The 16879-nt window shown below is 54.2% G+C and overlaps 1 protein-coding gene across 3 annotated transcripts in view; it reads right to left on the reverse strand.

Moving 5' to 3' along the window:
• Window positions 1-3803: 3803 nt before the first annotated feature.
• The window catches only part of FERMT2 (FERM domain containing kindlin 2), a 54385-nt gene continuing 41309 nt past the window's right edge, over window positions 3804-16879 (reverse strand). For 2 of the 3 annotated variants that reach the window (XM_086462266.1, XM_086462267.1), the window contains 9 exons: window positions 16375-16509; window positions 14289-14338; window positions 11560-11684; window positions 9072-9178; window positions 8489-8710; window positions 6360-6380; window positions 5705-5829; window positions 5315-5456; window positions 3804-3977 (listed from right to left, as the gene is read on the reverse strand). In XM_086462266.1, coding sequence (XP_086318392.1) covers window positions 3804-3977; window positions 5315-5456; window positions 5705-5829; window positions 6360-6380; window positions 8489-8710; window positions 9072-9178; window positions 11560-11684; window positions 14289-14338; window positions 16375-16509 — 1101 coding nt within the window. The remainder of the gene's footprint in view (window positions 3978-5314; window positions 5457-5704; window positions 5830-6359; window positions 6381-8488; window positions 8711-9071; window positions 9179-11559; window positions 11685-14288; window positions 14339-16374; window positions 16510-16879) is intronic. The other variant, XM_086462268.1, reaches the window with a different exon arrangement.

Genomic DNA, 16879 nt, shown 5'->3' on the forward strand with positions numbered 1-16879 from the left:
CATCCCCTCCCACCACCTCCAGCTCTCACCGCCTCCCTCCCCAAACCACCTTGCAACGTTCTCCTCGGTCTCCCTCCTCGCCCCCACGTCCGTCCTCGGCGGGTGGCCGTTCCCGTCCGTCCTGTGTTTTATCTGGTGTTTCTCCAGGCTTTCGGTAAACCATAGATTATTTTTGATTCCCTTGCCCCCTCCACTCCAACAGCTCATTTTCATTTGCATCTTTTCATCCAAGGAGAAAGCAAAGACACCCTAGAAAACCCAGCAGCCTCCTTCGGATCACCTCAAAGTCCCCCTGCGACCCCCTCGCTGCTTCCCAGCCTCCTGCAAGCTCCCTGCTCCCCCCCCCAGCTTCTCCCAGCTCCCATCCTCGTGGGGGGGGGGGGGGGGCGTGCGGGGAAGGTCTGCGGTCGAAAGCAGCCTCTACCTTCCCATGCCCCTTCCCCGACCTCCTCTACTTTTCTCCTCAGCGTTTCCTGCCTCCTCGCCTCCCCCGGCTGCAAAATCGGGCCCCGATTCAGCGGATCGGAGCCCTGCAGAGGCGACCGGGGATGGACGGACGGACAGACGCGCATCTCCTCCCTCCACCTCGCTTTTCCACGTTACACCTCCCCATCCCGCATACCCTCAGGCTGCGAAAGAGGAGGTAAAGATTTTGCAGCCAGCCAGCCCCATCACACGCCCAGCTTCGGTGCTATTCCAGGCCGAGCACAGTTGTTTTATTGCCGTGCCTCACCCGCTCCCGCATCCAGCCAAAATCCTGGTGCTGCCTGCCAGGAGCGTGCGTCTTCCCTGCCTCCCTGGGGCCGCCTGGGCTTGCTGGGGAGCGGGGAGCTGCCAGCACCCAAAAGAACAAGCCTGCGGGCGCGGGGCAGGGTTGGGAGCATCCCCGGCACGTCCCGAGCACACCCCTCCCTGCCCCAGCCACGGTCCCGTCTGCAGCGGCACCGAGGAGTGGGAGGAATCGCCCGGCACCATCAGGCCGCCCCTTCCCCTTGCTTTTACGGAGCAAGGGTGCAACACCTCGTGCCAAAAAATTATAGAGGATCTGCAGCAACGATGGGGAAAAAAAAAAAAAGCAGCCATGATTTCCTCCAAGCCAGCGAGGGAGAACATTCTGCTTGTGCCTGGGGAAGACGCTGCAGGCGGTGCTGTCGCCTGCCCCGCTCTGTCCCCCCAGAGCTGGAGGTGCAGGGGAGCAGCCGTCCTCACCCACCGCTGGCACCCCTTTCCCGTCCCTCCTCGCCTCCCTCCGGCCCCTGCCGAGTCAGGATGGGGTAACCCGAAGGTGGGAGTGTTGGGATGGGGTAACCCGGAGGTGGGAGTGTTGGGATGGGGTGACCTGAAAGTGGGAGTGTTGGGATGGGGTGACCCCAAGGTGGGAGTGTTGGGATGGGGTAACCCAGAGGTGGGAGCATTGGGATGGGGTAACCCCAAGGTGGGAGTGTTGGGATGGGGTAACCCAAAGGTGGGAGTATTGGGATGGGGTAACCCGGAGGTGGGAGTGTTGGGATGGGGTAACCCGGAGGTGGGAGTGTTGGGATGGGGTGACCCCAAGGTGGGAGTGTTGGGATGGGGTAACTCGAAGGTGGGAGTGTTGGGATGGGGTAACCCAAAGGTGGGAGTATTGGGATGGGGTAACCCGGAGGTGGGAGTGTTGGGATGGGGTAACCCGAAGGTGGGAGTGTTGGGATGGGGTGACCCCAAGGTGGGAGTGTTGGGATGGGGTAACCCCAAGGTGGGAGCGTTGGGATGGGGTGACCTGAAGGTGGGAGTGTTGGGATGGGGTAACCCCAAGGTGGGAGTGTTGTGGGAGCGTTGGGATGGGGTAACCTGAAGGTGGGAGTGTTGGGATGGGGTAACCCCAAGGTGGGAGTGTTGGGATGGGGTAACCCGGAGGTGGGAGTGTCAGGATGGGGTAACCCGAAGGTGGGAGTGTTGGGATGGGGTAACCCCAAGGTGGGAGTGTTGGGATGGGGCAACCCCAAGGTGGGAGCTGGACCACCCGTGGCCAAGCAGCACCCGCGGCCCCTCTCTCCGGGTGTTTTTGGGCACGGAGCTTTCCCGGCGGGCAGCGGGATGGGGGGTGAATCCCTCACCGGCGCCTCTGCCCGGGCAGCATCACTGGTCCCGCAGAGCCGCAGCAGCGGGTCGAGGGGCCTCGTCTTCCGTGTCACTGCCAACCAAAAGGCTGAAATAGAGCGTTTGAAGCCCCATTTGCAAATACATCGATTTTCCTTCTTGCCGGGGTCATCGAGCCCAGCGGGCCGAGGCCGGTTTCCACTCCGCCGGCAGCCTTTGGCTTAGGTACGGACCGCTCACGTCCCGGCAGCATCCTGCCCCGCACCCCCTGGGCTCCCTCCCCGAACAAGGACGGGGGCCGAAACCGCCGCCTTGGACTCTCCTGCCCCATCCCTGCATTTCGCTTCGCTTTTTGGGGGCGTTTTGTTTCGGCAAGTTGAGGCCAAGGCAGCGGGAGGGAGCGCGGGGCTGGCACGGGGCAGAGCGGGGAGCTGTATCGTATGGGGGTTGCTTATAACCACAAAAAGCAGGAGCGGCAGCTGAGTATTAAATAAAAGATTTGACTTTTATTTAAAATAAAATGCATTTGTACATAGTCCTGAAACCAGAGACTACAGGAACGCAACACTGGTTATTCCTCGGCGTTAGGTGGGGCAGGAGGTGCCTCCCCGTTAGCGCTAACGCTGCGCTGCCTTAACGGACGGGGAGGTCCTGGCTCCAGGTATCGGTTATCGAGGGTGCTGTGGCGCAGCTCTGAAATCCTATTTAACTTAGATAAACCTTTACCGGACTGAAACTGGGGGGTTTTTGGGGTTTGTTTTTGCTTTTTGCTTACTCCCCGTACCCCCTTACAGGCATATTATAGTTAATGCTGATACACCAGATCTATGCAATATTCTAAGCTGGCTTGTGAGACTAGTTAAAAAAACTGTACAATTTTATAAAATTTGTGTTTTTTACATTAGTTACACAAAACCTATACTTCATAGACCTTTACTTCATATTGTAATGAAAAAGTTTGCATATCATAGGCAGAACAGTGACTATGCTGGTGAATACTAAAAGTGTCATAATACAATACGGTGTAAAAATAAAATAAAATAAAATAAAAAAAAAAAACAAACAAAGAAAAAGACAATATAAATGATTATCAAAAGGCAAGTTAACAAATAAAACCAAGCCATAACAAACTAACAGAAGATCATCTTCGAGGCCACACCGCAACTATCTTCAAAGTCATGTCAGGCACCTGTAGCAGTCCCGGTGCACGTAGTGCGAAAGGAGAGATGGCAGCTCGACTTAGGGGAAGGGCGACTTCAAAACGGGTCAAATGTACAGAATTAAGAAAAAAAAAAAAACCCACACACACAAAAAAAGGAAAGAAAACACTCATGCATTAAACATGATAAACAGACTTCATATCGGTTAAGCCCTGGATGGCTTTGCAAGAAGATGGCTTAGAGTTCTCGTAGGAAATTGGCTATTTTAAGTCAGTCGAATCTCATCCTGATCTGCCCATCAGGTTCGGTATCTGAAGGCCAGCGGCACCACCCCCTGGCCCTGAGACGCTCTTGTTACGGCGAATTAACAGAAGTGCTCATTAGTGCCCACAGATTAACTGGTCTGGTAATGCGACAATTTTCATGATTAAAAAAAAAAAAAAAAAAAAAAAAAAGATACATTTCAAGCTTACTTTATTAAGCAGCATATTTCAAAGAACAGCTTTTTAAAGTTAAATATTAATATGGCCACGGGGTTTCCTCTCGGTGGACAGTACGTGGGACTCACACCCAACCACTGGTCAGTTTGTAGAACATCTCTTCGTCTAAACTCTCGTTCTGATCCTTCGCTCGCGTCGACAAGAAGATGTAGCCGCCGATGAACTCGTGGACCACTTTGCAATCCACCTCCGTGCAAATGAAGGACACCCGGACGTCGTCGGCGAACTCCACCGTCACCTAGAGGGCGAAACCACAGGGGTTAACCTCACCGAGGAGCGGCACCGGCGCACGCTCTTCCCTCCTGCCTCGCGGTGCTTTTCTGTTACGCCTTTTTCCGCTGCCTAAGGAAAATCCAGCGATGGAAGCGATGATTTGGGCTCCACGATCCTTAGGGGTCCCTTCCAACATGAGATATTCTACGATTCTACGACGATAATTGTTCGAATGTTTAGATACAGCACTATCTTTCATTGCTTTCAAAATTATTTTGGTTTTATTCCGTTTTCTATTTTATTTATCTATTTGTTTTAACGACCATTACACCTTTTATCCTCCCGTGACTCAGAGATCGTCACCCAGCGTGTCTGCACCTCTCGGTGGGGAGCACGTGGCGACATCTTTGCTTCAAGAGAAACAGAGACCGCGCACGGACCTGTCGAGGGCTGGGATTTTTTTTCCCCATTTTCCCCACGAGTGTATTCTGGGTTTTTTAAGTTAAAGCCTGGCTGTAGAAATGGTTTAGGGAGGGTTGGGGGAGCTCGTTTTGGAGTGACTGACTAGACCGTCCATTTATCGATGCCCATTATTTTTTTGGCCCCCCCCCATCCCTGACAGCTCTGCGGGAGGGCGGAGGATTCCCAGCAGAGTATCCCGGCCGAATAACTGGGATATCGGGGCTTGCAACCGGGTCAAAACAAAGCCTCTGAGGCAGAGGGGAAGCTGAACAATTTCTCCAGCAACTCTCAACGAGCCGTAAACCGCAGGAGAACAGCCCTCACGTATCCCTGGCGATTTCAATTAGGTGTTCCGCCGAAAAGGAGCACAAAAAGTTGGTGCATCCAAACGGAACGGTTGGGTAAAAGCCCATCTCGGTGCCCAGTGAAGTGGCTAATGTTGCTTTTCAGTCCTCACGTCAAAATCTGGGCTGAGCTGCAAACAAATGGACTTTTAGTGTGGGTAAGTACAATTACGGTACCCGCTAGGATCAAGCCTGAGCGTCGGTCCTGAGACTTGATTTTCTTCAGCTGCCTTTGAGCGAGCGCTCAGAGACCAGAGAAGATGGTTAAGGGTGTAACTGGCTGCGCTGAAGAAGGATTCACGTTGGCTTTTGTCTCCTTTTTCAGGGTGACACCCAGCTCCCCCAGCGGTGAGGACAAGCTCTGCTAGATCCCCAGCGAGGGTGGAAGAGGAGGGAGGAGAAGCTGTTTTACCCAAACGGACGGGACCAGCTTTGGCAAACGGCGACGGGAAAACCCGGCTTTTTAAAAGCCGACTTCCAAAAACCCGCTTCAAACGGACCCCGGAGCGCGTCACGCGAGTTGGGCGAGCGGCCGCGGCGGAAACCGCCGGCTCACCATTTTAATCTCCCAGTTCACGTTCCACTGCTTCATGTTGCTGAACCGCCAGGTTTTGACGGCGTCGCCCGTGCCGGCGTCCATCCGGATCAGGCGGTTGTAGGCGATGCCGATCAGCTCCTCCTTCTTGCCCCCCTGGAACCTGCGAGACGGCGAGGGGTGAGCGGACGCCCGCCCGCCCGCCCGCCCGCGACGCGCGGCCCCGCGCCTTCGATTCCGCGGCCGAGTTAACGCCTAGAATCGCGTTTATATTCTACAATATCGCAATTAATGCTTTGCACCTCGGTGCCAGCGCAACTTCCACAGCTAAGGCCGTGCCACACGTTTAACGTACGTTATTTGTGACCCCCCCCCGCCCCCCACCCCGTCCGGCCCAGCACCCCCACCGACCTCGCGATGAAATGCGTGATGCCGAACTCCGGCAGCGACTGCCAGGCTTGAATGAACCGCATCTTCGCCTCGATGAGACTCATCTGAGCGACGTTCTGGTGGGCTTCCAGGATGCGGGCCGTGATCTGCGGGCGGCGAGACACACCGGCTTTAGGCGAAGGAGAGGGGGTTCGTTGCGGGGGTGGGGGGGGGGGGGTGTGGGGGGGCACCGCGGCCGTCGCGCGACGCGGGAGGCGGTTGGGGGAGCCAGCGCGGTTGCGAGCGACGCCGAGAATCGGTAATTTCTACCCTGAGGTCTTGTTTTAAGCGCTCGAAGCCGGCGACCACGGCGGGTAAACGTGGAGCTGCTTTGCCTTCGTCTCTCCAGACCCATAAAAGCAAATACAGACCCGAGCTGTCTGGAGGCAAAGAGCCGCTCGGGCTCGGTGAGTTTAAGGCGCAGGACGTGAGCAAACGGCGGGGCCGATTTCTGATTTTAGCTTCGCCGGCGTAAATCACCGGGGACCGTTATAAAAACCACACAGGGCCCACGTTTCTCGGGGAGGGTGTAGGTTTTGTTAGTCTTTTCATCGCCGCTCTCCAAACCAAAGGGGTTCTAGACTATTTTAAGTTTTATCTCACGTTTAATCTTAATTTTAGTGTCGCTGTCACTTACCAAGTCTCTTACATAGCCTGGCTGTAGATGGCAAGGCGAAAAAACAAAAAACAAAAAAAAAAAAAAAAGAAAAGGAGGCAGAAAGAAAAAAAAAAAAAGCAATCAGAAATACGGCAACAAAGCAAAGAAAAAGTGTAAATTAACTGCAAACCAAAGTTCGAGCCAAAAAAAAACCAAAACCGCATGCACCATTTCTGAGGTGGAAAAGCAGCCAAAGTGAACGTTAAGGACGAGAGGGCAGAGATTCGCCGCTCGTGCTGGCCCTGGTTTTGGTCCTGAGAAGGTTTTGGTTCCTGCTGGTGGATGAAGGTGCCAGCTGAGAGGAGAATTCGTGTCCTCGCGCTCCTCCCCGCGCCTCTGCCCAAATTCAAGCCCACCTCCTCGCAGGGGAAGCTCGAAGGGAAGCTCAGTGGCTCCTTTTATTGGAGATACGCAGGGCAATGATGGGCCTGCTGCTGGGGGGGAAGGGAAGGTGGAGGATAACATCAGCCGGGCTCCTGGGGGACGCGTCTGCCCTTGCGAGCCGGCTGGGTGCCGCTCCGACACCGAACCCCACCGAGAGCTGCGAATACGCGCCTTTTGGGTTGGGGTTTTTTTTAGGCGTTTCTTGCTGCATTTGGGGTTTGGCGCCCCTCAAACCCACCCTGCCAACCCTACGCTGCTGCAAGGGGACGGGGAGACAACCACCAGCCGAGGGGGTCTGGGGCTGCTGCGGGACCCAGCGCCTCCATAAATCCTCCGGCAAGGCCCGCTGCCATTTCCCATTTCAGCACCGTTTGGGGGCTGCACTCCTCCTCCTCCTCCTCCTCCTCCTCCCCCACCTCCTCTTCCTCCTCCTCCTCCTCCTTGTGGCACCCTCTCGGCCAAATTCCTTGCATTCCCGCAGCCTCCATCCCTCCTTCCCTCCCTAAATTTGCTGTTCAGCCCATGTCTCTAGGGGACCCGATGTCTCTAGGGGACCCAGCATTTGCATCGCGGCCGCCGGCCCGGCTTGCAGCAGGGCGAGGGCTCGTGCTCGTCCCCTTGGTTCGTCAGAGGTTACTTTTATAACGAGGATACCTGCACGGTAAGCGAGTTCTGCAAGCTAATATTTTTCCAGGTGCCTCCATTTTACTGAGTTCAGGCCTAGAAGGTATTATATATGTTCAAATGGTATATTTATGCAGCCTCTCCTCCGTCCAAGTGGATATAAAGGCTTATTCAGAAGAATAATAAGGGCTATATAAAATATAACTCCACTGCCAGGAAATCATCGTGCCGTGCCAATAAAAAGTTACATTTTCCCTGCTTCTCTGACTTGCAGCCTTCTTCTGGGTTTGCAGAAATCGTTATCTACCCACAGCCAGCCCGAAGCTCCAGCTGAACGATTAAGTCACCGAAAGGCCACGGAGCAATGCCTTGACTTATTTTTGCCCCTGTCCTGACATATAATGTCTCTCAGAAAGTCATGCATTTATTTCCAGCGCAGAACAGTTCAGCCCTGTCATGCACGGATCGAATGCAGCGTGGAGTTCAAGCGCAAGTCACAGCAACTCAAAACGAAGCAACGTTTCAAGGACTGGCATTTGGAAGCAGTGGGAGAAGCAAAGAGAGAAATACGCAAACCGCGTTACAGCCAAGTCTGAATAAAAGCACTGCAAGCGACTGCAACTCCGCTGATCCTGAGGATTTCTGCACCGCCTCTGTGCAAGGGAAGGGGTTTTAATCCCAGCACCGGGGCCCGATTCCACCTCACCGCCGCTCCGCCTGCGCGGCGAGAGACGGGGGCAGCTGACCCACGCTTCGCTGCACTGTCGTGGCCAAAAACCATTCCCCAAACGTCTTGAAAAGACTTTAAATAAATTCTAAAAGTATTTAAAATAGATGCTTCCCTGCTGCCGAGGCTGCGTACGTGCACCACCGCGTAACGTACGGCATAATTAAGGTGGTGGGTGCCATCCCCGGGTGCTGGATCGAAACCACGCGGTTCAGTCGGCGTTTTAGTAACCACTCGCATCCGATTAAGTGACAACACCCGACACACGTGGTGTTAAAAGGGTTAACACGCCGGTTACCCCCAAAACGGGTGCACGGTCAGCCCGGTCCACACCATCACCAACACCGCGCCGGGAGAGCGGGCGAGCACGTACCTGCTTGTTCTTGTACTTTTTCAGGTAGCGAGGAGAAACCAGGCACTCGGGGTTAATGTCGGTGTTGATTTGTTCCGGGATCAGCTGCGGGTCTGGGTTCAAATGCTGCATTTTCAGGAAGGAGAGGATGTTCTGGACTTCCATGCCGTAGGAGCTGTCGGCCATCGTCTTGCCCTTGGAGGCCAGGCGGCAGGCGGCCATCCAGCTGGCGTACTGCGTCTCCTGCGCCCCCCAAAACAGAGACCCGTGCCTGTCAGAGGGCTGGGGGTGCTCGCCCCTCCCCGCCAAATAAAACCCCAGGGAGCCTTTATTTCCCTTCGAGCCCCAGGAGACTCAAGAATGCGCAGAGACGGGCAGAAACCCAGCCAACGCGTAGGCTACAACCATGGGACGAAAAGCCACGGAAGAGCAGGGGCTGCTTTTCTACTCCAAATCCACACCCCTGCTCTGAACAGCGAGATCAGACGCACGTGAGCGCACGGTCTGTTATTTTTTTAGTTAACACCAGCCACGTGGCACATCCCAGCGTGAGCTGGCGGCGGGCAGAGGGCGAAGAGACGGCCGGTCCGAGCCATAAACTTACGTTATCGCAGCGAAGCCAGATTTCATTCATTCCCTCCGCCACCGGAATCAGAAGTTTGATGTTAAACTTCTGACCAGAGATGTTCACATCAGGGGTAACTTCACATCCTGCAATGAGGGAGCCAGCGTTTAAGAGAGGCGTGAAGAACTATGCTAAAAAAAAAGAGGGAAAAAACCCAACCAAAAAAGGACAAGAAAAAGCTCTCCCACTACAGGGTCTCCAACGGCATCTCGCTGCTGCAAAGGTCTTACGCCGCATCTCCGATGGGATGAACGCTACGTAGCAGGGACAAAACCTCTGTCTGATGTCTCTTTTTCCCAGTGACAGGAAAAACCAGGGAAAAAAACCCAAGACCTGGTCTGAAATCAGTGCAGCCCAAGGTAACGCGCACCCGCAGGATCCATCTCACAGATCCTGCCCGGCCTCGCAAATGGACCTGATGGCTGGCAAACACCCTGAAACGTTCACGAAAGGGCAGAAAAAGGTGGCTGCCTGGGGGCTGCCTCTCACCCTGAAACCCCCGTACATTGTTTCAGCCAGGCACGCTGCTGCTACAGTCAGCGGTGAGGTGTGAGCATCCCGCTCCGGGTGCCTGGAGAGAACGACAAGCGGTTGTACAAACACCGGGGGGTGACGAACTGAACCGGCCAAGCGAGCCCGGGCACCGCTTCAACGCCGCCTCCGAGATTTTTTAAAAGTGCCGTCACAGCAGATATGTCACAAGCTCCCAAAAAGGTCCCGCGGGTCGGGCTTCGCTCTGACCGCAGCCCGAGGTCGCTTGGCATCACATCTGCTCCTGCCTCCACGAGGGGAGGGGGGAGGGGGGGAAAAATGAGGTCTCTGGAGTTTGGTGGCTGCTGGAACAGGAATGTTTAACTTGACATAAGAAAAGCCAGCAGCCATCGGAATGTAGAAACTCATGTGCAATGCTCGTGGGGAGCGCTTGAGCGAGGCTGCTCCCTGACAGCACCAGGGGAAGGAGGGAAAAAAGTTAAAGGCAGCGGAGGAAGAGACTGGTCTGTTCTCTCCAGCACAGTGTGGGCTCAGACTTATTCTCCGCCATGGGAATTAGTGCGATCCTTTTGGATAGCGATGACAAAATCATAGAATCACAGCATGGTCTGGGTTGGAAGGGACCTTAGAGATCACCCAGTTCCCACCCCCCTGCCCTGGGCAGGGACACCTCCCACCAGACCAGGTTGCTCCCAGCCCCATCCAGCCTGGCCTTGAGCACTGCCAGGGAGGGGGCAGCCACAGCTTCCCTGGGCAGCCTGTGCCAGGGCCTCACCACCCTCACAGGGAAGAATTTCTTCCCAATATCTCACCTAAATCTCCCTCTTTCAGTTTGAAACCGTTACCCCTCATCCCATCACCACCCTCCCTGATCACAAGTCCCTCCCCACCTCTCCTGCAGCCCCTTTCAGCACTGGAAGCCGCTGTAAGGTCTCCCCGGAGCCTTCTCTTCTCCAGGCTGAACACCCCCAACTCTCTCAGCCTGTCCTCACAGGGAGCTGCTCCAGCCCCTGAGCATCTTCGTGACCCTCCTCTGCACCCGCTCGAGCAGGTCCGTGTCTTTGCTGTGCTGGTGCCCCCAGAGCTGGAGGCAGCCCTGCAGGGGGGTCTCACCAGAGCGGAGCAGAGGGGCAGAACCCCCTCCCTCGCCCTGCTGGCCACGCTGCTCCTGATGCAGCCCAGGAGGCCATTGGCTTTCTGGGCTGCGAGCGCACGTCGCTGGGTCACGTTCAGCCTTTCACCCACCAGCACCCCAAGTCCTTCTCCCCAGGGCTGCTCTCCACCCGCCCATCGCCCAGCCTGGGCCTGTGCTTGGGGTTGCCCCGACCCGGGTGCAGGACCTTGCACTTGGCCTTGGGGAACCTCACGAGGTTTGCACAGACCCACCTCTCCAGCCTGTCCAGGTCCCTCTGGATGGCCTCCCCTCCCTCCAGCGTGTCCACCACACCACACAGCTCGGGGTCGTCAGCAAACTGGCTGAGGGTGCACTGATCCCACTGCCCGTGTCACCCACAAAGGTATTAAACAGCACCAGTCCCAATACCGACCCCTGAGGAACGCCACTCCTCACTGGTCTGCACTTGTTGACCGTGGCTCTTTGAGTGCGACCTTCCAGCCTGTTGCTGACCCAGCGAGTGGTCCATCCATCCAACCCATGTCTCTCCAGTTTAGAGACAAGGATGTCGTGTGGGACAGCGTCAAATGCTTTGCACAAGTCCAGGTAGAAGAAGAACAGCAAGTTGTCACCCCACGGCACTGGGGAGCTGGTGGCCCGTGGGACCACACGTACCACGAACTCACTTTCTAGAGGTCAAAGCCTTCACCAGGCTATCAAGCCCAGTCACCCTCATTCCTTTAAACTTATTTACCCAACCCTAGGGAGGCGTGCCAAGAAGAAAGAGCAGCGGGAAAACGAGATGCACGAGGAGCAGCCTGTTACTGGAATAAAATGCAACGGCGCTTCAGCTTCTCTCACCTCTCAGGTTCATCTGGTGTGCAGGAGTCCCGTTGGATTCCTCTTTGCTTTTATAGCAGGAGATAGAGGTATCTTTGAAGGTGCACCAATACGGCTTGTAGCCTTTCAACGTCAGCTTCTTGGGCCTGCCAGACAGGTTGAGGGACGTTACATTTGGTTTAAGCTCCTAAACCAAGCTGCTGCACCCAGAAACTCATTTCACCCTTGAAAACCTGGTGGCAGCAACCTGGGCTATGCCCACCCCTGGGACAGTCCCTGCCTGGGTGCTCAGCCACCTCTCACCACCCCTTCACTCCAAGGCTGGGTCAAGAAATCGAGTTACAATTGCAAAGTTGGGCTTTTCAATCCCGTGGCGGTCCCAGTAATTTGGGGCAAGGTGAGGGGAGCTGGAGAACTGTCTTACAAAAATGGACATGTCCACGAACCGCTGCAAAATCTGGCTCTTTGCCTGCCACGTTAAACTGGAACCCCTCTGCTCAAGCTCTGAAAGGAAGCGGGACTTCTAAAAGACTTCTCAGTCGAGCACACGCATGAGTACACTTGTTTTCTTTTTAAATACTCCGTGTCAGAAAAGGTTCATTTCTTTTCTGTGGAAAACATGGATTTTGCTTCACTCCACAGAAGAACCGATGGCCCTGCAGCAAAGCAAAGGGACCTCCTGGCACGGTGGTACCCTGAACCTGCTCATCCCACCCCGAGCCCAGGACCTTCGTAGAGCAGCAAGCTTCTGATTTTTCTTAACCCCTCCTAATTTCTAAACCTTAGCGAAAGGCTCGACCTGCAGTTGCGCGCTGCAATGCGTTTCTCACATCCCCAGCCCAGAAAGGAGCTGCTGAACCCTCAACTGCGGGGATCAAACACGTTGATGGCCCCAATTGCTTGTCCTCAGGCCTCATTTCCAAGCAGAAGCGTGCTGGGGGCTGCTCGAGGAAATTAGGGAGGTGGGGGAGAAACACGGCATCTGCTTGAACCCCGCGGCTCCCACAGCTCTGGTGGACAGCTGAGCTTGGGGCATCTGCTGACCCCTCCTGCCTTTGCTGGTTTTCCTCCTCCTAAAGCCCCGGCACACACAGCCCTGCCCCATGCACACTTTACAACCACCCTTTCCTTCGAAAGCTGCCTCCCGCTCCAGAACAGGTCACCAACCTCCAGCCAAGCCATCCTACAGGGGCAGGTTTTTCCACCCTTCGCTTTGCATCCTTCTCTAAAGACGTTTTAATACGTTTTTACTGTCTGGAGCTTTTTTGGGGGAACTCCTTTAAATGGCAGGCAGGGCATTCTGGCTGGCACGGGCAGTAACCCAGCTGGCAGGGGAGAGAGAAACATCCCGAGTCTCTGCAGCAACACCAGGCTTGTGTAGGGACATAGACTGCAGCTCCTCCCCAGCTGAAGCGTGACAAGAGGCACGTCCAAAGCTGGGCCAGCTCTTAACATCGCATCATTACGTTGCGTTTCTGGCAGTGAAATACCGCCTGGCCCTCGTTTTGAGGAGCAAACAGCGATTCTGTGCTCCCCCACCGTGGCAGGACAGCCTCAAATCCCAATCTCAAAGTTTGGGGCTTGCACCGGGTGAGGAACCGGCAGCTTCTCGCCGCTCCATCGCCTGCCCCACCGAGTGACACATCCAATTTGTAAGCAAGTAGCTCCCCGAGTCATGCCTGGTTTTATTGGAAAACCAGCACATCCAAGGAAAGAGCAAGTTTTTGGTTTGTGTGTTTGTTCAAGGGGAGGAAAAAAAAAAAACCCCACTCAGATGCAGGGCACAGGCTGCAACCCTGAAACTTTGCCCCAGTTAAGCCAGACCGCAAGCCCAGGCGGCCACGGAGACCTTCAGAGGGGGAGAAAGAGTTTTTCACAGCCGAAGGGGTAGGTTCTGGCTCCAGAACCAAACAATTAATAAAATAAAGGCTTGTTCCAGAGCTACTTCGCTGCCTACAGCTTTTCTTCTACATCCTATAGCTTCGGTGTGAAATCCCATCACAGTTTCCAGAACTTTCACTGCAACCCTCGCCGCAGCAGGCAATAAATTGCAAAAGACGGTCGCGGCTGCCAAAACGTTACTCAAAGTCCAGACGCTGCCGTTCCCGGTTTCCACGTACCCCCGTCCAAGTCAAAGCAAAAATTAAAACAACCCTTAAATCCTGAGCGAGCTGGAAGAGAAGCAAAGTCAGCTTAACCTGCTCCTTTTGGCAAGGAGGGGGCAGACAGACCGGGATCTCGGCTATTTATTATTCACCCAGCCTCTTGCAAACCAGGAGAGGTATTTGAGCAAGGTTTCTAGGTTTCACCCCTCATTTTAGGATGGCTTGATGATCTCCTGGGCATTAACAGTGCGAGAGAAACACCCCAGCGCGCGCTGCTGGCTACGGGACGCGGCAAGCTCTCCCGGAGGGGTGCACACCTGCCGGGGCAGCAACAGTGGGAAAACACCCTGGGTTTTATATATAAGATCAACTTCAGTATCGAATGGGTTGTTTTGTAACAGCGTGAAATACTTAGTGACTGCGCCCCGTGGGGGATAAAGAAGCAAAATGTTGTAATAGCAAGAGAGCGCAGACGCTCTGAGCTGTGGTATTACACAGCGACTGCTCGGTGGCTTTTCACGCGTAGGGGTGTGCAGCCAGATCTCAAGCCAGGAGATAAAAACCAGAAGGATATCAGGCGGTAGGACCATTAATTATTCATAGACATTACCATTTTCACAAGCACCTCTTCCCATCAGCACTTACTTGAAGACTTTGATGTAGTCGGCGAGCTCCGGGATGGAAGTGATGTCACCCTGAAAAGAAAAGATTATCCCACTCACCCGCCTGCGCGAGTGGCGGGTCCAGGAGGGAAAGGATGCTGCGCCCGGGAGGAAGCTGGTGGCAGCTTCCCCGGCCAACGCTGGGGGCCCAGGGGTCATGAAAACGCTCTTGAGAAAGCCCCATCCTCCTCAGGGCAGAAGCAAGCGGAGAAATATCTATCGCGCTGCCGGAAAACCAGCGGACAAGGTTTTATTTGCCTTTGAGGAATTCCTGCCGCCGCCTCGGAGCCAATTCCCACCCGCCAGGTCACCGGCGGTCACACCAGCTCGTGTTCACACAGGGGGTTTTTCCTCCTCCCTTCGTTATTTCCTTACGCTCCGAACAAAAGGAAAAGATGCCGCTCTGCCCCTCCACGGAGGACTGGGGCTTTCGGAGAGTCTAGAAAGGTTTTTTTTCCCCCCAGCTTTTTTGATATGGAGTTTATCATCGTATTTGGCACGAGCAAAATCTACGGGGTGGCACTTGCACTTCCCACGAGCTCCAACCAAAGGGTTTTCGAAGGACAGAAAAATCAAAGCAAGACAGTTTACTTTCCGTCTGCCATGAGCAATGCTGTTTAGAGATAACCACGGGGAAAAAAAAAACGCAGAATCTAAACAAACAATCCAGTAATTGCCCATTATCTGTATTCAATTACTCGACTGCATCTGGAAATGGCCCCCGCGAGCAACCCCGACGGAAAGGGAGATGGAGATCTTTTGATGAATCACTGTCGCCTTCGCTTCTGTCTGGCAGGGGCTGCTCCTCAGCACCGCGCTTCCAAGCTGGTTTGGCAAAGAAATTCTCAAAAAGCTCTCTTGGCGATAAAAACTTGTCGTTATTTCTGTCGCGCCGGCGCAGCGCTGCTCTCCCTGCGGCAACCGGTTCATACCGTAACTCCGCCGCTATTAATGCTACTAAAGCAGGTTAAGTATGGAGGTTAACTTCAAAAAAAAACCCTTCGTAAACACTTTAAAAAAAATTCTGTGAAGTGTGAGACTGGAAAATTTGAGGGATTTTAGGGTCTGAAAGAACATAAAATGAAACTCAGCGATGGTTTAAATGTGCAGAACGCCTGGGAAAGCTGTGCTGTGCCAAGTCTGACTGGACCTAGTCCTTCTCCTGCAGTTTAGCTCTTGGGCTTTACATTTTTAAAGGTGGAAAACCAGTGTGAACACCGAAAAAAAAATATTGAAATCCTCTGAAATACAGTCATAGCCCACTCCAGGCTAAAATCCAGTCTAATAAAAACAGGGTTTCATAAGCGTAAGTTATTTCTGAAAATCGCAGCAGCTGTTTTAGGTGCTGCAAAACTTTGCCGTGAATTAGAAACGGTGGAAGAGAAACCTCCGTGCGAAGAACTCAGCATTTTGGAAAGTCAGTGGTGAGCACAGAAACCAAATTCATTTGAATTTACTTTTCCATTATTTCACCAGGAAGGTGGCTTGGTGCAGGGCGGGGGGTGTCAGTAAAACCTCGGCTCCTCCAGGACTTCTCCAACACCGTTTGGTTTTACGGTCCCGGTAGGAAAAATGCAATTTTGTGCTTGACTTCTGCAGCAATGCAGAGCTGGGCATGCGGGACGGGCTGAGCCGCCCCTGCTAAATTAACTGCAAACACCCCAAAAATAGAAGGTGGGTCTTACAGCTTAAATGAAGCCTTTGGTTCAATACGGGCACATGCTCAAAGAGGTTTTTATGCTGCTTTGGGCTCAGAGCAGAGCTCCAGCTCGGTGCTGGTCCGGTGCTGGACGCTGCCCAGGGTCCCCTCTCACCTGAACTAGCCCTTAGTATTTAAAAAAAATACTATTTTTAAGAAAATATTATTGGGGGTCTATGTTTCATGTTGCTTCACTGGGCTGTGGGCAACTTTCTCACGCTGTAAATAGAAAAAAAAAAGGGGAGAGGAAGGAAATAAAGAAGGTTGGAAGCCTGGAAAACTTCCCAGCTTGGGAGGATTATTCGTGCCTCGTGTGAGATGAGGAGGGGACGTGCAAGCCACCCTGCCACCGTGTGCCGGCAACCCTTACCAGGATGGTCGACGTTTTGCCACCTTCCAGAGTAATCTCTAGATCCGACAGCGCAGCATCTACCTCGTCCACCTCCTTGTCGCTGTTGTTCAGGTGGTTTTCCGAGGACATGATGGACAGCTTATTGATGTGGTACTGAAAGGCAAGGCACAGCATTTCACCGGGACGCTCCTGGGATCTGCTGGATGCCGCGGGTCCATCACGACCCAGCCACCACGCTTGGGAAGCGGAGTGTCACACCGGAGCCTCCACGGGAGCAGACGGCGACAAGAGCTGAGACCCGAGTGCAGTTGAGTCAGGAATGACCAGCTTGGCTGTTTTCAGTCCAAGGAGTTGGTGGTACGAACCCTGAAGGACCGCTCTGGACCCCGCAGGGCAGAGCTACTCTTTTCCCAGCATCACAGACTGGCTGAGGTCGGATGGGACCTCTGGAGGTCATCTGGTCCTACCCCCTGCTCAAGCAGGGCCACCTACAGCCGTTGTCCAGGACCACGTCCAGTTGGCT

Source organism: Leptosomus discolor, chromosome 3, assembly GCF_034619465.1.
Source record: "Leptosomus discolor isolate bLepDis1 chromosome 3, bLepDis1.hap2, whole genome shotgun sequence".
In the NCBI taxonomy this organism is placed as follows: domain Eukaryota; kingdom Metazoa; phylum Chordata; class Aves; order Leptosomiformes; family Leptosomidae; genus Leptosomus; species Leptosomus discolor.